Source organism: Meriones unguiculatus, chromosome 5, assembly GCF_030254825.1.
Source record: "Meriones unguiculatus strain TT.TT164.6M chromosome 5, Bangor_MerUng_6.1, whole genome shotgun sequence".
Taxonomy (NCBI): Eukaryota; Metazoa; Chordata; class Mammalia; order Rodentia; family Muridae; genus Meriones; species Meriones unguiculatus.
Genome location: NC_083353.1, coordinates 114,031,077 through 114,058,983, shown reverse-complemented (window position 1 = coordinate 114,058,983; position 27,907 = coordinate 114,031,077). Strand labels below are relative to the sequence as shown.

Below are 27,907 nucleotides of genomic sequence, written 5' to 3'. Positions count from 1 at the left end.
GCAGGGCGGGGCGGGATCGGGAGGGACCGGCGGGGCGCAGCGTGGGGGCAGGGTGTGCCGCACCTTCTTCGCGTTTGGAGGCGGGCTGTCTGTGGGCGGGCTGTCTGTGGGCGACCTGCGGGGCGGATCCCTGCGGGGACCTTTAAACACACTGCGGGAGGGGCGCCTAACCGGGGATGCGGGGGCCTGTCTCTCAGGAGAGACGCTCCGCGGGCGGGGTCCTCCGAGTGACGCGGAGGGAGGAGGCGACAGCTTAGCTCAGGGCTAGTCCAGCCTTGGAAAAGGCCGACCGGGGAAGGGAACCGGGTTGGCAGCCTGAACGCCAGAGGGCGCCCCTGGGCCAGGCTGGAACTTCAGCGCCTTAGGACCCGGTGTTGGCTTAAGCTCCTGGACCAGTCCAGGACCTGTCTGTGAAGGGCTGGCCTGGGCAAAGGCATTCGTTCCGAAGTCTGTTTGGCTTTTGCTGCCGGTGTTTTTGGTTTTGGTGCTCAGAATCCAACCTCGTACATGCCAACCACGTGCGCTACCGCTAAGCTACATTCCAGTCCCTTTTCTCTAGCTCGTCATCAAAAAACGTTCTTACCTCTAAGCAGGTAGGTAGGTCAAGGGACTAAAGTTTAGAAGGATAAAGGGGTGGAGAGTTAAATTAAGCAGAATCACCCAGGGGCGGAGCTAAAGCGGAAGCCCAAGAGGCCTGACTCCACAGCGAGAGACTGCTATTTTGACATACTAATTGTCTTGCACAAAATCTGGCTGAGCTGGAGAGAAGAGCCCTCCCCTTTGGGTCAGAGGATTTGATCTGTATTAGGTAGACTTTGACCCACAGAGATCCAAACTCAAAACTCTCCTTCGTTCTTTACTCTGGCTGTCAGCCACATTGGTACCGTGTGAACCTGATCCAAAGAGAAAAGGTTTATTCTCTCCAGTTCCCTGAGGGAAAAGGGTCCGTGGTTACTCGGAAAAAGATTGGGAGAGTCTCAGGTTCGTTAAGATTTGAATCATTACTAGGTGGACAAAATAGTGTTAACAGGGGTAACAGGGACACATCAATAGGGTGTTCTGGCAGGTTGGCAAAGAAAAAGTAAAAGACTATAAGAAAACTTGTTTTTCATTGATATTTCTAGGACTATAAAAATCTTAGTTTCTCTGGGTATCCCACCCTTTCTTTTTGCTCTAAAGAAAAGCAGTTTGACATTCCACCAAGAGTGCCTCAGGGCTGCAGAGCCAGCTCGGTGACTAAAAGTGCCAGCTGTTGGCACATGCATTTAATCCCAGTTCTGGGAGGCAGAGACAGGAGGATCTCTGTGAATTAGAGGTTAACCTGGACTACATAGCCTGTCTAAAAGAAAGAAACAAAAACATTTTTTAAAATGCTGCTATTCCACAGAAACCCACTATGATTGTGGAGTTCCAGGGATCTAACACCCTCTTTAGGCATCCAAGGGTACTCATACACCTTGCCTGCTGACACACATACACACATAAAATAAATCTGAAAAAGGAACTTGCTTCTTTTTGTTGTTTAGTTTTCAAGACAGGGTTTCTCTGTGTAGCCTTGGCTGTCCTGGAACTCGATCTATAGCCCAGACTGGCCTTGAATTTACAGAGATCCACCTGCCCCTGCCTCAAAGTGCTGGGATTAAAGGCAGAATTACTGCTTATGAAGAGAACTTGGTTCCATCAGTAAAACTCCAGTTCCTGGATATCCAGCACTCTCTTGTGGCCTCGGTAGGTGTTGTGTTCACATGGTACACATACACACATAGGCAAACTACTCAGAGAAAAGAAAAATAAAGTCTGATTATTACAAAAGTTACTTTGGTGGTGGTGGTACACACCTTGAATCCTAGCACTAATGTAGCATTCATTTTTCTTAACTATATTATTTGGGGCATTTATGCTTCTATTTCCTTTCCACCAATCCCCCAACTACAGGTAGGAGAGAAGGTTAGTGGCGAGAGGGAGCACAGATCCCTTTACTTCTCCTGGCTGTTTAGGGTCATAGGGTCTTTGGGGAATATACCGATCTCCGTCAACAGCCAGCAGTCTCTTCCAAGCCTCTCCTGAAGCGTTTCTGTCTGTCTGCTCCAAATTGCTACAGCTCCAGTCTCTCCAGTCTCTCCAAACTGCTACACACCACCACAGGACACACTTTCTCTTCCTAGGGTCTCAAATTTATACCCCCAGAGTCCTAGACCATGCCCTTCTCATGCTGCACGAGGCAGGCCACTATCAGCTGGCAAGAGACACACCCCGCACCAGACATTAACAGCTGTAGATCAACTGTAGCCCAACTAAAATGCCACACTTGAGATTAAAACAAAAACATATTTATAGAATATGACTGAGTTTTTAAAGAAACCAAAACTTCCACTTCACCCTAAGGAGGCAGTTGCAGGGAGATCTCTGAGTTGGAGGTCAGCCTGGTCTACAGAACAGGTTCCAGGACAGCCAAAGCTACATAGAGAAACCCTGTCTGGAAAAGCCATACACACACACTTACTTCAGTGAATGTTCTACTACCTAGACTTCCTGTAGAATATTTATTGAATGCTAGAGGGCTCTTCTGTGCCCCAGCTAGCCTTTCAAAATTTGAGAGAGGCCTATTGGTTTATTTAAACAAGGCTTAGGCACAATAACTGGGTAGGTGCGATTACAATTTCAACTAATTTTCTAAGCTAGTCTGGCTATCTCCCAGCCACATTCCCCAAGTTCCTTGCCAGTAAATGGCCCTGTCTGGGCTGGATCTGCTCCTCCATCAGGCCATGTCATCTTTCTCCATCTTCTTCCTTCTCCCTGTTTTCCCCTTCTCCCAGCCTCGTGGTCCCTACCTGAGACCCCCCAGTCTGAGGGGTCTCAAAGCCCCACCTACCTCTATTCTGTCCAGCTACAGGCCCCAGCCTTTCTTTACTAGCCAATCATTGATAATAAGGGAGTAAAGTTACACAACATCACTTGTGTGTGAGAATGTGCTCCTCTGGACAGCAGCCAGATCTTGGGGGCCAGTGTTTAGCATTTGAATAAACAGCAGCACCAGACCAACCCCCAGCAATCTCTTTCGAGTTTGAAGCCTGGTCTACATATTGAGTGCCAGGACATCTGGAACTACATAAGAGACCTTGTCTCAAAAAAAAAAAAAGGTTATTTTGGTATGAGTGTTTTTTTTTTCTGGCATATATGTCTGTGCTTGCCTGATGAATGTAGTGGTCAGAAGAGGATGTCAAGATCCCCTGGGACTGAAGTTCTGGGATTTGTAAGCCACTGTGTGGATACTGAACTGGGGTCCTCTTTAAGAGCAGCAAGGGCTCTCATCCATGGAACCATCTCTCTAGACCCTCTACATGATTTTATTTATTTAGTTATTTGGTTTTTCAAGACAAGGTTTCTCTGGGTAGCTCTGGCTGTCCTGGGACTCCGTTTGCAGACCAGGCTGGCCTCGAAATCACAGCCATCTGCCTGCCTCTGCCTCCCCAAGTGCTAGGATTACAGGCATGTGCCACCATGTCCCGGCTCTCTATGTGATTTTAAATCAGAGTATTTCCTCTCCTACGAATGTTCACAAATTACAATTTAACTTTTAACTATTAGAAATAGCTTGAAACCTGGGATTTTTGGTTTGTTTGTTTCTCCTACTTCAAAAAGCCTTGAGCGAGGCCTGGGATATATGTCAGAGCTGGCCTTGTACCCACAAGGTCATGTCTGGGATCTCAGCAACACACATACATACTCACAGGTGAAGATGAGGGAGGAGATATGCAAGCTCATTTTCAGCATGCCTGGTGACATACACAGACAGCTCTCTAGGAATTGAAGAGACATAATTTTACAGGCAACTAGCAGTTATGTCTGTCTGCCTTCTTCCCTCCCCTCCCTTTTCCCTCTCCCTCTCCCCTCCCTCTCCCCTCCCTCCCTTTCTGCTTGCTTCTGCCTTTCTTTCTCCCTTCTCTGCCCAATCAATGAAGAGCAGGGTTTGTCGGTCACTGGCATTTCCGTACATTATGTGATCTAGAAGGGAGAGCAGGTTCTTCAAGGAAGAAGGCTTCGGAGGACAAGGACTGAATGTGGCTCCTCCATTCGCTGTTCATCTGGCTGGAGTCAGAGTCAGGAAACCCTTGAGAGGGTAGAGCTGGGCCAGAGAAGGGGCCCTCTGTGGATGTGAGGTCACATATCTGGAACCAACCCAGGACAGTTGGCTATTTGAACAGACTGAGGGTGGAGCAACATTGAAAGTGCGGACCTTTACAACAGCCTGTTTGTATTTTGGATCGAAAGGCCGTTTTTTGAGTTTGTATAACACAGCAGGTATGGAAATAGGGAGCCAGAGTTAGGTGTGAGGATACAAAAATCCTTAACTCCTGGTTGACAGTCATGAGGCGCTGAAGCTTAACACCAGTTGCTTGAAGTCGAGCCTTGGAACACAGGCAGGTCAGGGGTGTGGGGATAAGAAACAGCACTTCAGAGTCTAGGGAGAGAAAGAAAAACTGGGCTACTGTGGCCCCTCTGAGCAGATGATTGAAGCACCATCAGCCAAGAGAGATTTCAGCTTGACCTTGTTAGTTTGAAGCTCCATGGAGCACCAAGGGAGGGAAAATAAGGACCTGAAGCCCAGCTTGGTGGCGGTGGCACTGCCTGTAATCACAGCAGGAGGGGAGGCAGAGGGCGGATACTTACGAGTTCAAGGACAGCCTGGTCCACAAATCAAGGCCAGGGCAGCCAAGCCTACACAGAGAAACCCTGTCTTGAAAAACAGAAAGAAAGAAAGAAAGAAAGAAAGAAAGAAAGAAAGAAAGAAAGAAAGAAAGAAAGAGAAGGAAAGAAAGAAAGGGACTTGAACTTGTGATCTGGACCACGGGAATAAAACTAGTGCCAGAGACCTTGGAGTCACCAGTGTTTGAGTTACGTGGCTGCTGATGGGACTTAACCAGACATCCCTGATGGAGCAGTCTAGGGAGACTGTAGAGATCCTATAAATGTCACCTGGAAGGTCCATCAACAAGCATTGTCCCTTCCTGGCTACTCTTTCCTTAGTCTTTAACTTGCCAGGTCAAGTAAGTCTTTGTCCCATTTTTCACTAGCCCTTTATTTTTTCTTTACTGGTCCCCTGGAGTAGCCGTGGTCTGTGTAATGTGTGAAAGTTCTAAACACATACCTAAGGTAAGGTATACAGCAGTCGCCTGTATGGATGTAAACACAGCAGCCAGGGTTGTTCTCTGACATTCTAATTACAAATTGCAGGGGTTGGATGTGGGCAAGGAGGCAGGCTACAGGCTGGGCTGCTGCTCAGTTGTAAGGCATGTGATTAGCATGCACAAAACCCTGGGTTCAACCCCAAGAATGCTCCCCCCGCCCAAAAAAAAGAAAAGAGGTAGTTAAAGGGACTGGATAGATGGCTCAGTGGTTAAGACCACATACTGAGCTCAGGGAACAGAAGTCAAAAATGATTCATAACTACCCGTCTCTCCAGTTCCAGGAGACTGGTCACCTCTGCTGACACCTGTACTTATGTGCATATATTCACACAGAGACATACATAATTTAAAGATAATTTTTTTTTTCAGACAAGGTTTCTCTATGTAGCCTTGGAACTCACTCTTGTAGACCAGGTTGGCCTCAAACTCACAGAGATTGGTCTGCCTCTGCTTCTGGACTGCTGAGCTTTAAAGACATGCACCACTTTTTTTTTTAAAAAAAAAAAGGAGGCAGCTTAAAACGGAGATCTAAAATTGTGATGTTCAATATGGTGGCCACTAGGCACATATGACTACTTAATCAGGGCTAAGAGTGTGCCTCGCTGATATAAGCCTTCATCAGCATGTACTAGACCCTAAGCCTGACTTTCTGCAGAGCAAAAACAAATAGCAAAATTTAAATGACTCACTTTATTTCTTAGTGGAACTAGCCACTGTAGCTAACCTTAGGAACTTTGTGGGTTCTGTTTCCCACCCGCTCCTGTTTCACCCCGTCACTAAATAGAAGCGAAAGAAGGATAGAATAGAGAGAGAGAGAAGACAGAGATCTGTGAATCTAATTTCTTTCCTGTTTCTTTGCTTGTAGCTGGTCTTTGCTACTTTGTGGGTTCTTCTTTTTTCCCATCCTTTATTCCCCCTGTTTCACCCCCATCACTAGATAGGAGAGAAAGGATAGAGAGAGATCCTTGTATCTAATTTCTTTGTTCTTGTTTCTTCTTTGAGCACAACTACTAACAAACAACAACCAGCAACCACCAATCCCTCCTCTCGGGGCCCCTAGCATTTATGTAGCCTCTGAAAAGTTCCCAGAATTCCAAATGTCACACAAGCAGAAACTATCTGCAGCTGGTAAAACCACACCTCTGCTAGAGCAGGAGGCAAATCATAGTCAGCTGCTCCCTGGGATTAAAAAGAAAACATATTCTTATATTTCTGTTTCTTTTTTTTTTTTTTTTTTAATTTTTTGAGGCAGGGTCTCTCTGTGTAGCCCTGACTGTCTTAGAACTTGCTTGGTAGACCAGGCTGGCCTGAAATTCAGAGATCACCTGCCTCTGCCTCCTGAGTGCTGCTCAACCACCCCCAGTTTTTTGTTTTTTGTTTGTTTGTTTGTTTTTTAAGAAATCAAAATTCCAGAATTCTCACTACAATCCACTGTTGTTGTTGTTGAGATAGGATCTCGTATATGCCACTCTGGCCTTAAACTCCCAATCTCCCAAAGGATGACTTTGAGTCCCTGGTCCTCCTCACGCTACCTCTCACGTGCTAGGGTTCTGCACATGGCCTGCCACAGGTAGTTTGTGCAGAACTGAGTACTGAACTCAGGACTTCACGCATGAGAGGCAAAGTACTCTATCACACACCCAAGCCCTGAGCTAGCCATCTCTTGACACATTAAATAATCTCATGTGTCTATTGTTTTGGAAAGAACAGTTGACTGTTTCCGGGGCTGGCAGTGTGGGTCAATGGCAGCACCTGCCTGGCATATACATAATGCCTTGTGCTCTGTGTGTAACACTGTCGGTTCCTGTTTTGTCTGTTGTCACAGGAAGTGGTGATGCAGAGCTTCGAAGCACCTAGGAATGCTCTCTTTCTCATGGATTTTTATGGAAGTATATGAAAGCTTTTGAAGAGTAAACATGAGGGAGAAATTGAAAAGGCAGCAGAAAGCTGGGCCACAGTCCATTATTCTAGGTGCACAAGTGAAGGAGAAAGCAGAGAGTGAAAAAAAGCCAGTCGAAGAGTAAGGCTTGCTGGCACACACCTGGAACCTTGGCCTTTGGGAAGCTGAAGTCAAAGTCTCGCTATAGGTTTGAGGCTAGCCTGATCTACTTAGCCAGGCCCTGCCTCATAATGATAGCCAGTCAAAGGTTCTGAAGAAGTACAAGGGTGAGAACAGTACTTTTCTAGGGAGAGCATTCAGGAAGAAATGGAAAAGCACTAAAACTCTCGTAGGACAAGGCCAGCCTAAATATAGTGAGTTCAGCTACACAGAAAGTTCAAGGACAGCTTAAGCTGTATGTCAAACCCCTGCTAAAAAAAAAAAAAAAAAAAAAAAAAAAAAAAAAAAAAAAAAAGCCAAACCAGGCTGGGGATGAAGTTGGGCTGGCAGAGCGCTTGCCTAACATGCATCCTAAGTCCTGGGTTCAGTCTCGAGTACTGTATAAAAATGGGCTTGGTGGTTCAGTATGTCCCCCCAGCGCTTAGAAGGTGATGGATTTGGGTCAGAAATTCAAGATTACCTGGTCGTGGCGGCATATGCCCTTAGTCCCAGCACTCAGGAGGCGGAGGCAGGCAGATTTCTGTGAGTTGGAGGCCAGCCTGATCTATAAAGTAAGTCCAGGATAGCCAGGGCTCTGTTACACAGAGAAACCCTGTCTCAAAAAACCAAAAATAAAATAAAATAAAAACTAAAGAAAGACATTCAAGACCATCCTTGTTACATATGGACTTGGAGGTCAGCCTGGGATCCAAGAGACTGTCTCAGAATAAAACAAAAATACAAAGTAAAACAGAACAGCTGGGGATATAGCTACGTGGTGGACCTCCTAGGGCATCAGATTCTATCCTCAGCAAATAACACGTAGACTTCAGTAAACTTTAATTGACCTCTGTGTAGCTGTTAGGGACTGTAGTATACGGCAGGCAGAGAGAGAAAGCTGAATGCAAAAGACAAGGTTCCTGCCCAGAAGGATTATAGATCAAGAGCTCTTCACATCAAAGTATAGCCTAGGGGCTGGAAAGATGGCACAGAGGTGAGGGGCAGGCAGTGGCTGCTCTTCTAGAGGACCTGAGTTCCATTTCCAGCAGCCTCAGGATGGCTCAAAACCACTTGTAACTCCAACAGTCTTCTGGTCTCTGAAGGACTACAGGCAGGCAACCTCCCCCCACCCCAAACACACACACATAAAAATAATAAAAAAATTTAAAGAATATCCTAAAAGGGATATAATCTGATAATTCACTGACCATTACAAGTGTGTGCCATCATGTCTGGTTTAAGATTAAAGCTCGAGCAGAGCATGGTGGTATGCGCCTTTAATCCCAACACTTGGGAGGCAGATCTCTGAGTTCAAGGCCAGACTGGTCTACAGAGCGAGCTCCAGGACAGCCAAGGCTATACAGAGAAACCCTGTCTTGAAAGAAATAAAATATTTAAGGTTAGCATGGAGGCACAATGGAAAGGTAAATTTCTTCTGCTAGATTTGACTTATATCGGATTAGAATTTTGGTGGTGGATAAGACCAATGAAACGCCATTTTAAACTTGCAAATCGTTTTCATTCTCTCTTTCAATCAGACTAATTACATGTGGTGTGACTGTGTTTTGAGGGCGATTTCTTTTTTGTCATTTTCTTGGGACAGGGTCTTGCCTTAGCTGGCATGGCGTTCTCTGTGTAACCCAGGCGGACCTTGATTTAAGGTTTTCCTCCTGCCTCAGGCTCCAGGACACTGGAACTACAGTGATGTCTTACCACACTTTGTGAAAGTTACTTTTCTTGTTTGCTTGCCTGTCTGTTGAAACAGGGTCTTACATAGCTCAACCTGGCATCACCTCCAACTCAGTATGCAGCCAAGCTTAACCTTTAACTACCAATCCTCCTGCCTCCACTTCTCAAGTATGGGAACTACAGCCATGTTCCACCATGCCCTCTGCAGGCTTTGGGGTGGGGGACGCCTGGAGAGATGGTTCAGTGATTACAAGCACCTGCTGTTCTAGCAGAAGTCCCAAGTTCAATTCTTGGCACCATGTCCAGTGGCTCACAACTGCAGCTTCAGGAAATGCCAGTCCTCTTCAGACGTCTAAGGGCACCTGAACACACACACACACACACACACACACACACACACACTTGTGGCGTTTAATCCCAACTTTGGGGAGGCAGAAGCAGAGAGCTCTCTGTTCTGCTGAGGCCAGTGAGACACCTGTCTCAATAAAAAAAAAAAGGGAAGGCTCTGGAGAGATAGCTCAGCAGTGAAGAGCACTGCCTGCTCTTCCAGAGAATCTGGTTTGATTCCCATCATCCACATGGAGGCTCGCACTCCAGTTCCAGGGTTTCAGATACCTTCTTCTGGCCTCCTGGCGGGAACAGGAACATAATCAGTGCAGAGACACACATGCAGGCAAAACACCCACGCGTATAAAATAAAAAACAACAATAAAAGGACAACATGAGCTAAGCACAAGCATGCATTACTCCTTCCTTTGAATCTAACGAAAGCCGCCGCCTCTTGCTCTGGTACCATAGCTGTCTTGCCTGCCATGATAGATTGCATCACCAGGGAACTGTAAACCAGAACACACCTTTCCTTCCAAAAAAAAAAAAAAAAAGGCCAGAGCCAGGCTTGGTGGCACACACACCTGTAATCTCAGCACTCGGAGAGGCAGGTGGCTGTCTGTGAGTTCCAGGTCATCCAGGTCTACAAAGCAAGTCCTGGACAGCCAAGGCCACACAGAAAAAGGCTGTCTAAAAAAAAAAAAAAAAAAGCTTAGCTGATTTTTAAATGTCCATCTCCTCTCTCGCCACTCGAGTTTTTTGTTTGTCTGTTTAATATGAAAGAAAAATGGGAGATAAAAAACACGTGGTCCCTGGGAGTGAAATTAGGATTTAATAAAGGGTGAGGGAGATGGGCCAACTCTCAGGACTTCTGTCGGTTTTCCTCAGCGTTCACCTGAGGTAAACACACAGCAGCCACAGACACAGGCGGGTCAAGGAAGCTGGAGACTTCACTAAGATGAGACCGCAGCAATTAGAAGAGCACACCTTCCACACTTCAGCAAGAGCAACTTCTAGGAACCCGGCCAGATGTCAGAGCTTCTAGGGGCTCTGGCCTTTCTTGTTCTCGCCTGGTCTCTCCTTTTTCCCACCTTCAGAAAATGTGTAAGCACAGGTTTTTTTTTTTTTTTTTTTTTTTACCCCCATTCAACTCGTGAGAAATTTCTCAATTGCACTGTAGAGTAATATAATTCTAGGAATAGGCAGGCCTCCACAAAACCTCAGAAGCACTTGTACGGAAAGGAGCAAACGGTGGCATTTGACACCACTGACCCCCAGGCACAGAGTCAGACTTTAAAGGGCCGCCCTGTCACCCCATCTCCCAGCTGCTTCCTCATAAAGCCAAACTTCAGGACACTGGTCTGTGGTCTAACCAGACAGAAGAAGATAATGGGTTCTTCCTCCATTATCCACAAGAGGGGATTAAGATGCTCCACACACACACCCCCCCCCCCCCCCAGCCTTGCAGAATTTCTCCCAGCAGGTCCTGCAGACCCTAATGTCCAAGCGCTTAGGTTTCTACGCACTCCCTTGGGCCTAGGGGTAGGATTCCCATTCTCAGCCTCGCCATCTCCCTGGAATTTTCCACTGCAGCTGCCTCCGCTCCCAGACACCCCTCCCTGGGCAAAATTCCCGGCTCCCTCCGCCTCCCCTTCCCTAATCACACCTCATTCCCACCCCCAGCCTTGAGGCCCAGCCCACAGTCCAGCCCATTCCCCACGGTCCGTCCCACACCTCAGAGCAACCCCGGTGGTCCCATTTAGAGAAATAGGGAGCCAGGCCCTTTACGAGAAGGTAGACTAGAGGGTCCCAAGCGCCTTCCTAGGCGGGAGAGAAAGGACAGCGGAGGGGCTCGTCCCCTGTGGGGCGGGAGTGGGGGGAGTGGCCCTCCTCACATCCCCTTATAAGGCAGGGCAAGCAGTTAGGATCCTGGATTGGCTGATTCAAATGAGCATTCCACCTGGCAACAGGGTTTCTATTGGCTCTCAGGAAAAACAGGAGGAAGGTGGATGGAGGTTGTTGGTGGCGGTGATTGGAGGGGGGAGGGGAGTGGAGGTGACCGGAGTTGAGGGCGGTTACCAGGGCAACAGGGTAAGAGCCCAGCAGGGTGTCCGAGACAGCAGGCGGGGCAGGGAGGTGGAGTAGATGGCAGAGAAAAAAAAGGAGGCGGGAGGGAGAGGAAAGAGGTCCAACCCGGAGGGAGCGAGTCTGGGGTGGGGGGAAGAGGGGGAGGAGAGAGATAAATGAAGCAGGAGAGGGTACCGAGATGGGTACGGTGAGAGATCGCTAAAGACATCCGTCACTGAAGTCTGCGGAGCGCATTGAAAAGGGGAAATGGACCGATCTCAGGGAAAAGGTGGACCGAATCCTGCTAGGAAAAAAACCAGGGTGGGGCTCCATGATTTATGAGACCAAGAAACCGAATTAAGAGTCTGAGAAACCAGGAGGTGTGTACAAGGGACCAAAAGATGGTGTGTTGACACACTCACATCCTAAATGATGGTGATGGAAGATCAACAATGGCTTTTCTTCCCTTTTTTTCTATTATTTTTTTTTTGGGGGGAGGGGTAAGATGTCTCCCTGTGTTGCCCCAGGATGCTCTCAAACTAATGGCAATCCTCCTGCCTCAGCTTCCCAATTGCTGGAATAGGTCAACTGGCTAAAAAATGATGTTTTTCTTAAGCAAATGATTTGCAAAAGGTGAAGAGTAATGATGACAAATATTATGACATACGCAAACACCGAAGATAATCCGAAGTCCAGCCTTCTACCTCATCATCCACCTTTCTGACTTCAAATTCACATCCCAGTCCCTGTTTCTTTCTGAAATGCCAGGATTCTCAAAATGATCCAAAGATGCCGAACCTAGGGGTGCGGCACTGAGGATGCATGTTTGGAACTCCAGATCTGGACTTGTGTTTGCAAAGGAGGCCCGCTGAATACAGAAAGGCTAGAGAAGACGGCAGCAGAGGACAGAGAAGAGCAAATCAAGGAAAAATGTAAAAGGACAGGGAGGAGGTCAGCTAAGTTTATAGGGCCAGGTGACTGAGTCAGGTAAGACAACAGTGCTGTCTGTGAAACAGTAAAGAGACACGCGAGGTAGGAAAAAAAAATGGTTGTAAGGGAGGGGTCTTGGTCTATTTGAATGAAGAGAGGTGAAGAGAAACGGAGCAGGCAAGTGAGGCGACACAGGTAAGATAGGATAAAGAGGGAGAGGAGAAGGTCGGAGGGCCTCTCCCCACAAAACACAGGAAACAGATGGGAAGGGACCGGACCCACTGAAGGACCACGAATGTCAAGTTCCTCCGAGAGAGGCTGTCCTTTGCACTCTCCCACTCTCCCTTTCCTCCTCAAGGCCACCTAGAGAAGGTGGACGAGAGCGAGAAATGGAAGTGGCTGGCAGCCTTCTCCCTCGTCTTTCACCTGCCCAGCCTCTCCATCTGCTCCCGCCCTTCAGCAAAATCTCAGGGCTCTGAGGAGGTCAGCAGGAGTCTGGCCACCTCTTCGTGCGCCCCCAGGAGCCAGACTCCAGCTCGCAGGCAGTAGGCTGGCATTTGGACGGTGTCTCCCGCTGGAACCCCACCCCTTCCCACCTCCTCGCCCCACTCCGCTCTCTCCCGAGCCGTCAGTCTCTCCATTTCCCCCCTCCTGGTCTCGTCCTTCCTCCCGCCCCGCTCGCTCTCCCGCCCTTCGCTTTCATCCTCCTATCCCCACCTCTCCAACCTCCTCTTTCATCCCCCTCCCCTCTCCTCTCCTCCCCGCTCCCGCCTGCCCCACCCCTGGGAAGCCCCTCCCGTCGGGCAGCGCCGCCTTAAAAGCGGGTTCCCTTCCCGGGGGCGGCAGCGGCTGGTCGGCGGCAGCTCTGCTGGTGCGGGGGCGGCAAGCAAGACCGAGCGACCGCGACCGGAGCTCGCCGGCCACCGCCCGCATCGCCCTCCCGCCCGCCCTCCGGACGGCCGCAGCCCTGCGGGTCTCGGCTCGGGACCCACCCCCGCCCCACCCCGCGCGCCTCTGCCGCCTCTTGCAGCTCGCCGAGCGGCCGTCGCTGCCGCTGCCGCCGCCGCCACCGCGCCAAGTTCCGGCCGCGGCCACCCTCCGCCGTCCAGGGCCCCTCCGCCTCGGCCCCGGGACCCCGGCTCCCCGCCAGCCCCGGCCCCGGCACCATGTCGGAGAAGAGCGTGGAGGCAGCGGCCGAGCTGAGCGCCAAGGTACGGGCAAGGGCGGCGGCGGCCCGGCCCCCGGCCGGCCCCCGGGGTCGGCGCGGTGCTTCGCGCTGGGTCGCCCCCCGACGGCCCCGAGCGGCCCTGGCGCCGGGTCCCCGCGGACCCCGCTGCGCCCTCCCCCCCCCGCCCGGAGCCCGGCATTGCCTGCCCCGCTCCGCGCCGACGGCGCCCCCTAGCGGCCCAGCGCGCGGTGGCTCGGGCCTCGGCGCGGGGCCCGCGTCCGGCCCCGCCATCCCCACCCCTCTCGTGCCCCGCCGCGCCCGTCTCGGCCTGGTCCACCCTCTCCTCGGAGGACCGTGCCTGTCGCCTCCCGGGCCCCGGGCCCACGCCGCGGCTCCGGGTCTCTTTCCGCTATGACCTCACCTTTCCTCCGCTAAGCGGTTTGGGATCCTCAAGTGTAAACAGGACTCTCCGGGGAGGCCACTGCACGTCCCCTCCCCTCGCGGCCCGACCGTCTGTCTGTGCTTGTCCCCGGAGCGCTGCGCCTCTCCCGCACCCCCTTTCCGCCCATCCTCATTCGTTCTCCCTCCACCACCGACTTCCAGTTTTTTGTTGTTTTATTTTTTTTTTATTGCCTCCCTTCATGTCGAATTCCTAAAAATCAGAAAGGTGGCGAGAACAGCCTTCGAAAAAGCCGAAGCTCGGCATCGCCCGACCATACGTCAGAGCTGTCTTTGCCCTCAGCAGCTGCCTTTCCCGGCCTCATCCCTTTGCCCTTGTCTCCGTTCCAGCCTTCCTCTAATTTCCCCAGGGAAACTGCGGAGTGTCGCTTAGGGAAATTATTGCGGCCAGGCTTGGGGGCTGGGAGCCCAGTCTTTTTTTTGGGGGGGGGCTGTCAGTATAGTTCTGGAGGATCAAGTGGAAGAGGGGCGCTAACAGAATGAAAGGCAGTGGGAGAGGGGGCATGTGAGATGTGACAAGGTGTGCCTGTGTGGCCCTCCGGTGGGTTGTGCGGTGGCATGTGACTTGACTGAGTAGGCGTCTTTGTATGTCTGAGACGCAGCGAGTGTGTGGGACTGCCCGTGTCAGTTACATGTGTGCATGTGGGGACTGAGCCGTTCTGGAGGCATGTTGCCGCTTTGTGAGTGCCGAGCGGCTGCGCCGTCCTCCTGTGAGAGTGTGCCAGAATGCCCAAACACCGGGCCATGTGTCTCCGGAGTGAGTGGGCGCTCCCCTGAAGATGTGCGAGTTGGTGTTGGCCTGGGTGAGCTAATGTACCCGTGTGGAGGCCAGAGTGCTGCTTAGCAACTGGGGGCAGGTCACATACCCTCCTGGAAAACAGATCATGGAAGGACAGTGACCAGAAGGACAGGACCCAAGAGGAGAGGGGCCAGCCCTGTGGACTTTGGTCCCCGGTATTCTCCGTCCCTTCCCCTCACCCCTCCGCCAACCCCAATGGGATACTCGGGCCAGGACCTGGCTCAGGCTAAGCTGACTTAGTCCCTGCCTGGCCCAGGATGTGAGGAAAAGCCCACCTGGTAGTGCAAGTGCCAGACCCACCATGTTGCGGAGGTGACAAGTCAGGAATGCAGAAGGCTTCCTGGAGTGAGAGGGCCAAGTGTCCTGTGCTTTGCTCTCCTAAAGAAGGGCGCCAAGTGTCCCCAGGCCAGTCGTTTGGCACCAAGTCCCTCCTTTACACCCCAGCCTTGTTCTAGAAAGCACACGTCCTTTCGGGGTGCTCCACTTGTGAAAACTCCCGACCCACTTGGGATCATGTACACAGAGTTGCATACTGACATTAGGTAGCATCAGAGGATGTGATTAGGAGAGAAGTGGACCTTGCAGGGGGTAGGAAGGCAGTATGTTCGGAGGGTCTTAACCCCAGTCAGAATAGCACTTCAAGCACCTGCTGGGTCTGGGTGGGAAGCCTGGTAGGAGGGGCTCCGGACAGGCAACTCCCACCTTCCCATCCAGGCACACACTCTTATTTGTTGCGCTTTCTCCTTCCTCTGGGTGAAGGTGAAGAGCAGGGAGCCCTGAAAACTGTTTGGAGTTGGGGATAGAAACCCATGTGGCCGAATGCTAGGGCCAGCTCCATATCCCCGCCTTTGGCCAAGTAGGAACAGGAGGATTAGGGAGACACAGCCAGGGAAACAAAGGCCTCAGAAACTGAAGGGGAAGCTGGGAGGGATGCCCAGGAGAGAGAGTACTTAGGCAAAGGCCCCTGAGGTAGACAAAAGGCAGAGCCGGGGCAGGCAGAGGGTGAAGGGGGTGGGGCATCCAGGCTGCCGGCAGATGGGGGATTTGCTTTGTGGAGCTGAACTCTTAAGCCCCAGGAGGTTTGTGAGAACTTGATGGGGTGGGGGCCTCAGGTCCTCTGGACGCTCACCCCCTTTTATTATCACTTTCCCACTCTTCTCTCGGGTCTTGGGAACAAAAGTCTCTGCTGTCAGCCAATTAGGCCCAACTCTGAGGACCCATGAGCTTCTGTTGTGTCTTAATCTTGACTACCTTCACTTAATACCTTTGACCTGGCTGCAGAGTTGGGGAGACAAGGCCGGGAGGGACTCAGGGCCTGTATGCCATTCGTGCTGAGAGAAAGGTGACCTTCTGCCTTGCAGGACCTGAAGGAAAAGAAGGAGAAAGTGGAGGAGAAGGCCGGCCGGAAAGAACGAAAGAAAGAAGTAGTGGAGGTAGGTGTGAGGTCTCAGGAGGAAGATGATCACACTTTGCCCAAACATCCTTCCTCCCCACCCTCACCTTCCTGGGTGCGTTGGGGTCCTGCCTTCCTCTTGACCCCTCTTCATTCCTTCCCTACCCTGAGGCTCCTGTGCCCTTTCATCACCCAGTGAGTGGACAGCACAGACAGCTTGACATCACTCCATGTCTTGGTCCCCACAGGAGGAGGAGAATGGAGCTGAGGAGGAGGAAGAAGAAACTGCTGAGGACGGAGAGGACGATGATGAAGGGGATGAAGAAGGTAGGGATGGGCAGGGAAAGATGGGCTGGAAAAAGTTGAGGCTCAAAGAAGACTGGAAGCCAGGATTGGGGTGGGTCTGTACCTGGGCCCTCCCAGCCTTCCCCCAATGACTCACTTCTGGCTCCTCAGATGAGGAAGAAGAGGAGGAGGAGGATGAAGGCCCCGTGCGGAAGAGAACTGCTGAAGAGGAGGTTCGAGCTGGTTTGGGAGCCTGAGAGGCTGTTGGGACTATAGCAGGGGCTGGGTGCCCTTTGGATTTGGACCCAGAGCGTTGTGGTGGCATAGGCAGGGGCTGGAGTAGGGCCAGTGGGAAGAGGGGGAGGTCTCCTTTGTATGACTACCTCAGCTCTTATCCTCCTTATCCTCTCCACAGGATGAAGCTGATCCCAAGAGGCAGAAGACAGAAAATGGGGCTTCGGCATGAGCCCCTGTCAGTGGGCTTGGGGATGGGAGGCCCCTCAGGTCCTGGAGGCGGGGCAGGAACACACAAGTCCAGCCCGCCTTCTCCTGGCTCCCTGCTCTGGCCCTGCCCCAGAGCTGTGACCCTTGTCCTTCCACCCAGCCTCTCTTTTCCATCTCTCCAGACACTGCTCCTCCACCCTCACTGCTGTCGGTCCAGCTCCTGACCCGCCTCATCTGAGCTCCCCAGCCGGCCCTCACTTGCCCCTTGCATTCCTTGTTTTCCCTTGCCTTCCCACACCATCCCATCTGTTCCAGTCCTTGCAAAGCCTCTCCTCACTCTCTGCGCCCCCAGTCTCTCAGCCTGCCCTTCTCTCTCCTGCCTGACCCCTGGGTCTCCCTCAGATTCCTTCCTCTCAGACAGCGCCAGGCCGGGGTGGGGCCGGGGTTGGGGCCAAGCCCCGAAGCTGCCCCCTCCCCTTTTTGTATAATTTAATAAAGAAATGGTCGCGCTTCTGTTTTTAACCTGCGTCCTGCTTTCCCAGAGTCCCGTCAGTGCATGAAAGAGTGGAGAGGGGCCTGCTGACCTCATACCTACATCGTAGAAGACGCAACCAGTCCTCCAGGTGTGGACTGGGAGCCCAGTGTCTTCCCCTGGGAGCTGACATATGTCCTGTTTTGGGTTTCTGGGGATGCTTCTCAGCAAGGCACAGTATCATGTTAACCCACATAAGATCTAGACACTGCTGAGCCCAGTGGAAAGCTACCAGCTCTGTTGTGCTGAACCAGGCAGAAACAGGAAGTCCCGCCCCCAAAGTGGAAGAGGGTGGTAGGCCTAGGTCTCAACCTAGGGTTTGGAAAGGGAACTAGCAAGCATGGACAAGTTTTGACGCGTGGAAGGGAGGGTCCTCAAGTGGAGCAGGGAAGGACTCAGTTGTCAGGCTTGTCACCTGTCCTTTCATTTTCCGAGCTGGGCAAGAGAGCTGCTGGATTCCTCCAGAGCCCTTCTGCCTCGGTTTGTATTCTGAGATGCCCTCCCTACAGCCCATCTCACTATACAGCCGTGGCTGGTCCGGAATTCACAGAGAACTGCCTCCCTCTCTCTGCCTTACAAGTTTTCCTTTTGTTTTTTGTTGACGTAGGGTATACCTTGAGGCCCCCTGATGACCCTGAACTCATCTTCCCCTGGGAGCTGACATATGTCCTGTTTTGAGTTTCTGGAGATGAAACCCCAGTTTCCCAGGGGAACCCAAGCAAGCCTGAAACTCAGTTCATCCTCCTCCCACCTTCCAAACGTTAGCTTTTCTGGAGTCTTTTCGGGTACAAGATTTCTGCATTATTCCATCTCCATAGACCTTTGCTTTCATTTTTCAGTACAGGATCTTTAGGTGGGGGGGGAACTTTGAAGGTGGGAAGGTATCCCATTGTTCTTCATTCGTGAGTGTTTGCTGCTCTGCCAGGAGACCTGAGTTAGGGTTCCAGCATCCAGATCGGGCAGCTCACAAACCACCTGGAACTCCGGATCTGAATAGTGTGACACTCTCCTCAGGCCTCTGGGCATTCACATACAGGTGGCATTCATGCACACTGACTCACAAATAAAGATATTTAAAACAAGTATCCCACCGTCCTCCTCTCCCCGGGAAGATGGAAAGCCACCCCACAATGCAAACAAGGCTAAGGACCAGACAGCCTTTGGCTTCATGCTTCCTAACCTTGGCAAGTTATTTAATGACCCCCTTGGTTTTCTGTACAAAAGGAGAGGCTATCAGGTTTCACAAGTTGCTTTGTGGGAAATGTACAATACTATACGTAGCACAGAATGAAGACTCATCCCATGTAGCTGCTATGCTTTTCCACACCCAGCCCTTACCCAGATCTGGTTACTTGTACTATGGTGACACTTCTTGTGTACCTGTCCAAGAGATGCTGAGCAGCTAGGGAGGCAAGTCTGCAGGGGCAGTGACGTTCTTGGGGAGTTAATAGGAAAAGAGCCTGTCAAGAGGAAACGGAATGTGGGGACGGCTGGCCGAGACAGCTTAAAAGTTACAGCTGTAGTTCTAGGCAGAAATGCTTGGTAGAGAACCTAGGTGAAGAGGGGGCGGGAGGGGAGACCCGAGCCTGAGGAAGTAAACAAGGGGAGTGCCACCACCGAGATGGAGGGCTCTGCTGCTGGGAATCAGCCCCCTCACACTTTCCACTGTGAAGCGAAACCCCAAGCCCTGGGCTGGGGGGCGGGCAGTGGGGAGGGGAAGTGGGGAAGGAAAGCAGAAGGGCCCCGGGGAGCAGATAAGCATCCCCGCTCACTGCAGTGGCCTTGCCTCAGCTCTGCTCTCCAGCCCCAGCCTTGCCCTCTAACAATTCCCCTCTGCTCTCTCTCCAGACCCTCTCCTAGGGTCCTCTTTACCCTACCTTCTCTTCCTCTGCCTCACCTCCCTCCTTTGTAGATATCTTTTTATTTTCCTCCCAGGACCCCTTTCTGACCTCCCTTGAGGGCTGGGGAGGCCCAGGCCTTAGAGGAGATGAGGGAGGCTCTGCTCCTGGGCCTGTTGCTTCTGGGACTGCTTTGGGAAGCTCCAGGTAAGATGGGAAGTTCTGGAAAAGCCAGCAGGGACTTCAGTGGCCTGTCTCTTTAGCTCAGTGGTAATCTTCGAATACCTTTTTTTTAGGGCATTCCTTCCAACCCCAAAGCTACCTCAGTTTCTCCTCGACAGGGAGGAATGATGTTTCTCTCTTGGGAATGCCAAGGTCCTAAGGTCCTTCTCTATTCTCAAATCTCTTGGCTCATGGCCCTTGGCCTCTCTTTTGCTCCACTAGTCGCGGCCTCAGGGCCTGGGAACAAGGTCTCTGTGGTGTGGGCCCAAGAGGGAGCTCCTGTCCATCTTCCCTGCAGCCCCAAATTCCCCCACCGGGATCCCAGCCTTCTGCGAAGAGGAGGGGTCACTTGGCAACATCAACCAGACAGGTATGAACTCCAAAGTTGGGCGACAGAGCCTCCCAATCTGGTGCTAATGGCATCCTGGTAAAATCCCACCCAAGCCGGTTGGTTTTGTCCTTTCTGTGAGTACCTCTGAAACTAGGGGCTCAGCCTCCTCCACCCTCACACAGCCTTCCTGTAATTTCTCTGCAACCTGCTCCCCACACACCTGCATCGCAGGTGGTGCTGAAGCCCAACAACGTGGGGACAGGGATAGTTATGGAGGGGGTGATGGGGTATGGGGAGAGGCTGCTTCCGAAGGTCAAGCGGTCTCTTAGGCGGGTTGTTTTATCCTCAGAGTGTGCCTGGAGAGCGTGCCCCGCACGGCCTTTTCAAATTGCCCCGGAATTTCTCAGTCCCATTCTCTCTCCCCAACCAGTGGTCAACATGCTCCCACCCCTGACCTTGACCTTCGCGAGGGGGTCCCTTCGCCCGGGAGCCCAGCACCCCGCCGCTACACGGTCCTGAGCGTGGCTCCAGGAGGCCTGCGCAGCGGGAGGCTGCCCCTGCCTCCCCGCGTGCAGCTGGATGAGCGCGGCCTCCAGCGCGGGGACTTCTCGCTGTGGTTGCGCCCAGCCCAGCGAGCCGATGCTGGCGAGTACCACGCCACCGTGCGCCTCCCGGACCGCACCCTCTCCTGCAGTCTCCGCCTGCGCGTGGGCCAGGCCTCGAGTAGGTGGGGCCGGGACAATGGGAGAGGGGCTGGGATGCAGAGCCTTGCGGCTCCGAGGCAGGAACAGCCGTGGCAAAGGCTGTGCTTTAGACCCTGCCTGAGGGCCCCCAGGAGTGATGGCAGAGTGGAAAGTGTCCCCCTGAAATGCATGCCTCAAGACGGGGTGGGGGTGGAGGTGGGGGTGGGGGTGGGGGTGGAGTTAGGGGGCTATGGAGAGAAATTGTGTCACACCCATCCCCCCAGCTTCCTTTCCCCCACCTCCAGCGGGAGGGCCCTCCCTGGTGGAGGTAGAGGTGGGGGAGCACCTCTTCTTTTGGGGGGCTAGAATGATTCATTTGAGACCTCTGCAGCGCATCCTCAGGCAAGGTCCGCCCAAAGAAGAAAAGGCCAAGTTAAGGAAAGTGGAAGCAGGAGCCCCAGGTCTCTAGGAAATCCACATTAAGCGCCCCCGGGTTTCAAGCACTGACTTGGAGTCGGACACTGTGTGGAGACTCTGAAATCAGCGTCTCTGTTTCCATGAGCCTGGTTTGGCCGGCTGCACCGACTGTTTCCATCTAGTGGACTGATCAGCTTTTTTTGTTTTGTTTTGTTACTTTTGCACAGTGATTGCCAGTCCCCCAGGACCCCTCAGGCCGTCTGACTGGGTCATTTTGAACTGCTCCTTCAGCCGTCCTGACCGCCCAGTCTCTGTGCACTGGTTCCGGGGCGAGAGCCGAGTCGCCGTCCACAAGTCTCCCCGTCACCACTTAGCTGAAAGTTTCCTCTTACTGCCTCAAGTCAGCCCCGCGGACTCGGGGACCTGGGGCTGCCTTCTCACCTACAAGGACGGCTTCAATGTCTCCATTACGTACAGCCTGCAGGTTCTGGGTAACACTTCTGAGCTGTCTTTACCCTTGACCACAACTCCATCCAGCCCCACAACCGCCTCTGACTCACGGGCCCCCAAAACTGGTTCTCAGCCGCGGTGTCACCTCGGATTGCTCTGTCTCGGTGTCCAAACCCTTTCCTCTCTGAGAGTCTTTTAGCTGCTGTCTCTCATTGCCCCCTGGCTGCCCGGCCTTCTGATAGCCTTCCTTCTCCCACTGGCTCGGCCCAGTAGGCGTTTTCCAGTTTCCCTAGTTCGTCTGGTCGTTCAGTTTCTCTGTGTTACAGCCAAATCCCTCCTTCACCCTCCTGCCTCCCTTCCTTGAAGTTCCCGCCCCCTAGCCCACCGCACCCTGACCCCTCGGCGTTGACTTGGCTTTCTTCTCCTCAGCCCCTTTGACAGTGTACGCCGCTGCCGGCTCTCGGGTGGAGCTGCCTTGTCGCCCGTCCCCCGGTGTGGAGGACTCTTCTTTGCTCACTGCCAAGTGGACTCCTCCCTGGGGAGGCCCTGAGATCCTGGTGGCTGGAAAGAGCGGCAATCTCACCCTTCAGCTTGAGGTCGTGGGGCTGGCTCAGGCTGGGGCCTATGCCTGCAGCGTCCAAGCGCAGGGGCAGCAGCTCAGGGCCGAGGTCACTCTGGCAGTCATCACAGGTCAGCCACAGGTGGGAAAGGAACAGCTTCCATTTCCGGGGAGAAACAACAGGGCGGGGGTGTTGGCTGGCCAAAGACAGTACTCCATCATACGTGGCCATTCTGTTCAAGCTGTAGCTTCTTTTCTTTTTAATTTTTATTTATGTGTGTGTGTGTGTGTGTGTGTGCGCGCGCGCGCGTGTGTGTGTGTGTGTGTGTGTGTGTGTGTGCGTGTGTGTGCGCGCGCGCGGGCGCACGCATACAATGAGTGCACATGAGTAAAGCTCACGGGACAACTCTCTGGACTCAGTTCTCTTCCCCCAACCTCTCTCTGGGTTCTAGGGATTGAACTCAGGTGTCCAGACTTGAACCTTTTCTCAAGTAGCTTAGGATCACCTCAGCTCCTGAGCCTTCTGCCTCCACTCCCCGAGTGCTGGGGACTTACAGACACCGGTCTACCGGGCCTGTCAAACTATGAGCTTTTTTTTTTTTTTTTAACTCCCATGATAAAACAAAACAAAAAACAAAACTGAAACTGAAAATCTCCACTTGAGTCACAAAATAAAAGTTCCACCCTTGTCTAAGGGACTCCCCTATGCTGAATTGGTGGGATGTGTGAGAAGCTAGAAACAGAGGTAATAAAAAATTGAAAAAAAAATTTTTTTTGAATAGTTAAAAGGAGGCACATAGTCTCCAATCCTTGTTTGCTTTTGGTCTAGGGCTCCAAAAGTTAAAGTTGTGGGAGTTGACCTGGATTTGGAAGGAGTTGATAAATCAGTCCTTTGCCAGCAAATATTTACTGAGTGAGGGTTTCCAAGGCAGTATAGAACAAAAACAGGCAACCCCCAAAACAAAACAAAACAAACAAACAAACAAAAACCCAAAATCAGAAAGTATGTATGTGTTCATTGATTTGCAGCTACAGCAGAGACAGGTTAGTGACCTCCGTGTTCGCCCGTGGCCACTAAGCCATAAGTAGCACCACACAGGTGCTTTGTATTGTGTAGCGGAGCCAGGTGTGGTGGGATGCTGCTGAAATCCCAGCACTCTGCAGGAGGCTCAGGAATTCCAGGCTAGCCCCAGAGTACACAGCGAGTTCAAGACCAGCCTCAGCTAAGGGAGATCCTGTCTCAAAACAAACAAATATTGATTACACGAATAAGTAAAGCAACTAACAAAGGACATGCCTCTGGAATGCTACCCCTGGATCCCACACATTCTTTCTATAACTCTTTCTAGATATTATACTGACTGTACCCATCAGCTTCACAGGAAACCCCCCTCCCATCATATTTTTATGTCAGTCCTTTTGCTGACTCAGTCTATTAGCAAGTCTATTGGGATCCCACTCATCCTAAACCCTTCTTTGCCGCATTCTATCAGTCTCCAAAGCCCACCCATTCTTCTGCCCAGTGTTAATGGCCAGGGTCTTACATGCTAAATATCTGAGGCTCTGGAATTGGCCTTGAACTCCTGAACCATTGATCTCTCTGTCCGTACCTCCAGGTACTGGGATTACAAGTGTGAACCACCATGCCTGGCCTCCAATGTCCCCCTCTTTCTCCTCCTTCTTCACCTCCTTCTCTTTTGACACAAGGGCTGATGTGTGCCAGGTGGGCCTAAACTCACTGTATAGTAGAGGATGGTTTTGAATTTCTAATTCTCCTGCCTCCACCTCCCAAGTGCTAGGATTATAGACAGACAGCCACAACACCCAGTTTATGACTAGGAATTGAAGCCAGGGCTTCTGCCTGGAAAAGATCATCTGGGCTAAATCAGCAGCCCTCCAGAGTCTTCTAAAAGATCAACTGTTGGGCTGGTTGAGGCAAACGCTTGCCTTTAATCCCAGCACTTGGGAGGCAGAGAGGCACTTGAGTTCGAGGCCAGCCTGGTCTAAGGACCAGTTCCAGGACAGCTAGGACTACACAGAGAAACTCTGTCTCAACAACAAAAACAAACAAAACAACAGCCAACCCTATGTTCAGCTACTCAGTGGGAGAAATATTATCACTCCTGTTTTACAAAGAAGGAATGTTCTGAAGGTTGTACCATTGGGAAATGTAAGCCTCAGGGTCTAAACTTGAAATTTGGAAGTGTCATTAAGTCCCCCATAGGCTATGCTCAGCAGGGTCAAGGCTCTTCGCCATTTTTCTGCTTCTATCTCTACCTCTATCTCTAGTAAGCTTTGTGCATGTTCTGCCTGGGGCTCAATCAGCTGATTACTTGCTCTGTAAACGTTCAAGGAAGGGCCATAAAGCTCACCCAGAGGTACCACAAAGGTGGGGGCACTGGTGTGAGCCAAGTGATGGAGGCAGGGTTGTTGTCAGGAGTACTGGGTGCTAATTCACCTGACTGACCATTGAGAGTCCGAACAGTTATGAAATGAGTATGTGTGTGTGTGTGTTTCTGTGGGAGTATGTACACACAGGGAATCCAAGGAGATCTGAGAAAAGCATGTTAGATCCCCTGGAGCCGACAGGTGTGGGTGCTGTGAACTAAGCATGAGTTCTCTCAGTTAGCAGTAAACCCTGATAACTTAGTAAACACTGGGCCTCCTCCCTTGCGCCCTGCCCCCCTTTTCAAGACAGGGTTTCTCTGTGAAGCCTCGGTTGTCCTGTACTCACTTTGTAGACCAGGCTGGCCTCAAACTCCCAGAAATCTGCCTGCCTCTGCCTCCCCGAGTGCTGGGATTACATGCATGCCCAGCTTACCTCTCCCGTTTATTTTATTTAAAAATGTATTTTATAAAGCTGGTGGTGGCAGAGGTTGCGGTGGCAGTGAGTTCGAGGCCAGTCCTAGTCTACAGAAAGAGTCCCAGGGCAGCCACGACTGCACAGAGAAACCCTGCCCAGAACAAAGTACTTTATTATATGTACATGGGCGTTCTGTCTGTTTGCACATCTGTGTCTAGTACCCACAGAAACAGAAGAGGGCATTGGTCTCCCAGATCTGGGCAAGATTGTGAGCTACCATGTGGGTGATGGGAATCGAACCTGGGTCCTTTGGAAGAACAGCAAATACTCTTAACCATGTAGCCATCTCTCCAGCCTTTTATTATGTTTGTAAAACAAGGTCTTATGCAGCTCAAGCTGACCCTGAACTCAATGTGTAGTGGATCTGTACTTTCTGATTTTCTTGTATCGGTTTACGTGGTGCTGGGAATTGAACCCACGGACTCATGCATTCTAGGACTGAGGTACATACCCAGCATGAATAATATTTCTCATGTGGCCATCAGTACCACTTTGAGTTTGAATAGTGTCTTGAAGGGTTGGGAAACGATCAAACCAGAGCACTGTTTTAAGATTACTGTGGCCAGGTGGGGAGCCCCTGTCATCCCAGTACTTATGAGATGGAGGCAGGAGAATCAGGAGTTCAAGGCTATCTTTGGCTACATAGTAAGGTCAAGGCCAGCTTGAACTCCGTGAGACCCTGTCTCAAAAACACAAAACCAGAGCACAGATAGATTTCGTCATGACCTAGGATGTCTGCTCCCGAGATTTGCCCAGTCTGATCTCTGGTGAGAGTGGGATGACAGAGGCGTGGGCGGGTTGCAACTTTGGCAACAACTAAGGGGTCAAGACCCCCACAAAATCTCTTCCCTCTAATTTTTCAGTGACGCCTAAGTCCTTCGGGCTCCCTGGCTCCCCGGGGAAGCTGTTATGTGAAGTAACCCCGGCATCTGGACGAGAACGGTTTGTGTGGTGGCCCCTGAACAACCAGTCCAGGAGTTCCCCAGGCCCTCAGCTGGAGGTGCGGGAGGCCAGGCTCCTTTCTGAGCCTTGGCAGTGCCAGGTGTACGAGGGGCAGAAGCTTCTTGGAGCAGCGATGTACATCACGGAGTCTAGCTCAGGTCCGAGGCTCCAAAACGCCATGGCCCCAACTCCGAGACAGTCACCTTGATCACCTTCCAAGCCCTCCACCCCCACGTCTTCCCCTTCCCACTCAGACTTCCTGACTTCAAGCTCTTTAGGCCTGACCTATTTCTGTCATTAATTAGCTGAATGATCCCGGACAAGTCCCTTAAACTCTCTGACCTCGTTGTATCTGTAAAGGACGAGGGTGAAGCGAGGTGTCCCTTTTCATCTCCCACCCCTGGGTCTAATCCAGTGCTTTCTTCATAGGTGCCCGGAGTGCGAGGAGAACCTCAGGTGACCTTAAAGGAAGCCATCTCTTTCTCCTCCTGATCCTTGGTGCCTTCTCACTGTTCCTTTTGGTGACCGGGGCCTTTGGCTTTCACCTATGGAGAAGACAGGTAAGCCAGGACACAGCTCTGCCTGTCCTCAAACCTGAGAGTGCTGTGTGGGACTCCACCCTTGAGAAGGATAACCATGATGGATTCCAAATAAGTTCCCAGAGCCTCTGTGCTGGGAACACCTTGTAGTTGGGAAACTTAAAGTGGCTGAAAGAAGACCCTGGTCCGGATGGGGAAGGCTGGAATTCTGGGATTTGTTTATTCCTCCTTCCTCCTCCATTGTCCTTTCCCCACAGTGGCAATGGAGAAGATTCTCTGCCTTAGAGCTTGGGATTCGCCCACCTCCCGCTCAGAGTAAGAGAGAGGAGCTGGAGCAAGAACTGGAGATAGAGACGGAACAGAAGCCAGAGCCAAAGCCTGAACTGGAACAGGAGGCAGAGCCCAGGCAGCTCTGACCTGGAGCTGAGGCGGCACGCAGGTCTCGGCGGCTCCTTCTGAATAAACTCCCTGTCAGCAGCAAGCTGGAGTCTGACTCTTTCTTGTCCCGAAAAGGTTCCTGTCTCTCCCAGCCACTGGGGGCTCTCTTCTCCCGCTCTAGCCTCCCAACCTACTTTCTCCAGCCAATCTTTCTCCTCATTCCCTTGTCTATTGCTTGCCTCTTTGTTTCTCTCTCTATGTTGCTCCCTTTCTCCCGAGTAACCCGTTTTTCCCCTCTAAAGCTCCAAAGAGCCCTCACTTCCGACCTCCAAAGCCCTTTCCCGGTTTTCTACCCACACTGTGCTGGCTCCTTCAGCAACTGAGCTTAGACCCCTGGCTACAGGAAGGAAAGCACAGGTAGGCAGGCGCACACACACACACACACACACACACACTCACACGTCGCCATCACCGCCCCCCCCCACGCTCCCCCCCATGCACTCGCTCGCTCGCACGCACACATGCACTTGGGCCAACCATGTGAAGTCATCCAGGAGATGGGAGCCTCCTAATCTTTCTGGATAGCCAGCTGACGTTGCTGCCTCTGCCCCATCCCCCATGTTTGTCATCCTGGGTTGACTCTAATGGTCAACCCAGAATGACAGCACACTGCCACCTAGTGGTCACTGTTTGCCACACACATCCCCAGAGGAGGTCGCTGGACCGACCGCCGCTGCAGTAGGCAAGGTGGAGCAGGGATGCAGGCACTCTGGGGGTGCAGCGTCGAGTGTGCTCCCGGCATCTGTCACGTGTCTTACGTAGCCTGCAGACGAGGGACTGAATAATACATGCTTCAGGAAGTACAGCCCTGGTCCCGGCAAGGTTATAATCCAAGTATGACAAAGGGAAGGGCTGTAAACAAAGACCTCAGGCAGGGAGAGAAGCAGCCCACAAGCCATCTGGGGTACGGCTGCAGCTGGCTGAGTCACACAAGTCCTGGATTCGCACTCCAGTACTGTGGACGAGGCGGTTGCAAATCTCTTTGAACCTTTGTTTTCTGAGGTGTTAAGTGGGACAATGGCCAGGTACAGAGGCGTGCAGTTAAAGTCTCAGCTGCATGGGATGGGGGGGGAGGCTGAGGAAGGAGGCTTTTGGGGGTCCAGGAGTGTTGGACAAACATGGGTAACATGGTGAGACCCCCATCTTTTAAAAGCAAAAACCGGATATGGAGGTAGGTGCCTGCCTGTAATCCCAGCATGTGAAAAAGTCACCTACTTGGTAGATTTGAGCCAGCCTAGGCTACGTCAGGTCTTGACTCAAGAATAAATCAACAGAATCCCCGGCGTAGTGGGGCACACCGTTAGA

General features: G+C 51.9%; 2 protein-coding genes and 1 long non-coding RNA gene across 4 annotated transcripts; 2 read left to right on the top strand and 1 right to left on the bottom strand.

Moving 5' to 3' along the window:
* On the bottom strand, window positions 1-15,985 carry LOC132654293 (uncharacterized). Its single transcript, XR_009591958.1, has 3 exons — window positions 13,830-15,985; window positions 3,996-4,462; window positions 1-3,800 (listed from the first exon to the last, which is right to left on the bottom strand). It is a non-coding gene; the product is annotated as an uncharacterized LOC132654293 (long non-coding RNA).
* Window positions 13,084-17,310, top strand: Ptms (parathymosin). The gene is made up of 5 exons (XM_021637007.2): window positions 13,084-13,451; window positions 16,028-16,099; window positions 16,308-16,386; window positions 16,516-16,577; window positions 16,760-17,310. The coding sequence occupies exons 1-5, from the start codon at window positions 13,407-13,409 to the stop codon at window positions 16,808-16,810; spliced, it is 309 nt and encodes a 102-aa protein (XP_021492682.1). The 5' UTR covers window positions 13,084-13,406; the 3' UTR covers window positions 16,811-17,310.
* On the top strand, window positions 17,300-26,645 carry Lag3 (lymphocyte activating 3). 2 transcript variants are annotated; one of them, XM_021637006.2, is made up of 9 exons: window positions 17,300-17,411; window positions 19,256-19,365; window positions 19,603-19,750; window positions 20,142-20,434; window positions 21,039-21,302; window positions 21,691-21,951; window positions 25,547-25,783; window positions 26,055-26,185; window positions 26,422-26,645. In XM_021637006.2, exons 2-9 carry the CDS (start codon window positions 19,308-19,310, stop codon window positions 26,578-26,580), a joined length of 1,551 nt encoding a protein of 516 aa, XP_021492681.1. In that variant the 5' UTR covers window positions 17,300-17,411; window positions 19,256-19,307; the 3' UTR covers window positions 26,581-26,645. The 2 variants fall into 2 exon arrangements, with proteins under 2 accessions (XP_021492681.1, XP_021492680.1); XM_021637005.2 differs by lacking the exons at window positions 17,300-17,411; window positions 19,256-19,365 and having other exon boundaries at window positions 19,408-19,750.
* Window positions 26,646-27,907: the final 1,262 nt, after the last annotated feature.

Coding starts and splice junctions, on each gene's coding strand:
- Lag3 (XM_021637005.2), top strand. CDS start 19,506: ATGATGTTTCTCTCTTGGGAATGCCAAGGTCCTAAGGTCCTTCTCTAT. Junction 20,435..21,038: donor GCGCGTGGGCCAGGCCTCGA/GTAGGTGGGGCC, acceptor ACTTTTGCACAG/TGATTGCCAGTCCCCCAGGA. Junction 26,186..26,421: donor TTCACCTATGGAGAAGACAG/GTAAGCCAGGAC, acceptor CTTTCCCCACAG/TGGCAATGGAGAAGATTCTC.
- Ptms (XM_021637007.2), top strand. CDS start 13,407: ATGTCGGAGAAGAGCGTGGAGGCAGCGGCCGAGCTGAGCGCCAAG. Junction 13,452..16,027: donor CGGCCGAGCTGAGCGCCAAG/GTACGGGCAAGG, acceptor TCTGCCTTGCAG/GACCTGAAGGAAAAGAAGGA. Junction 16,387..16,515: donor TGATGAAGGGGATGAAGAAG/GTAGGGATGGGC, acceptor CTGGCTCCTCAG/ATGAGGAAGAAGAGGAGGAG.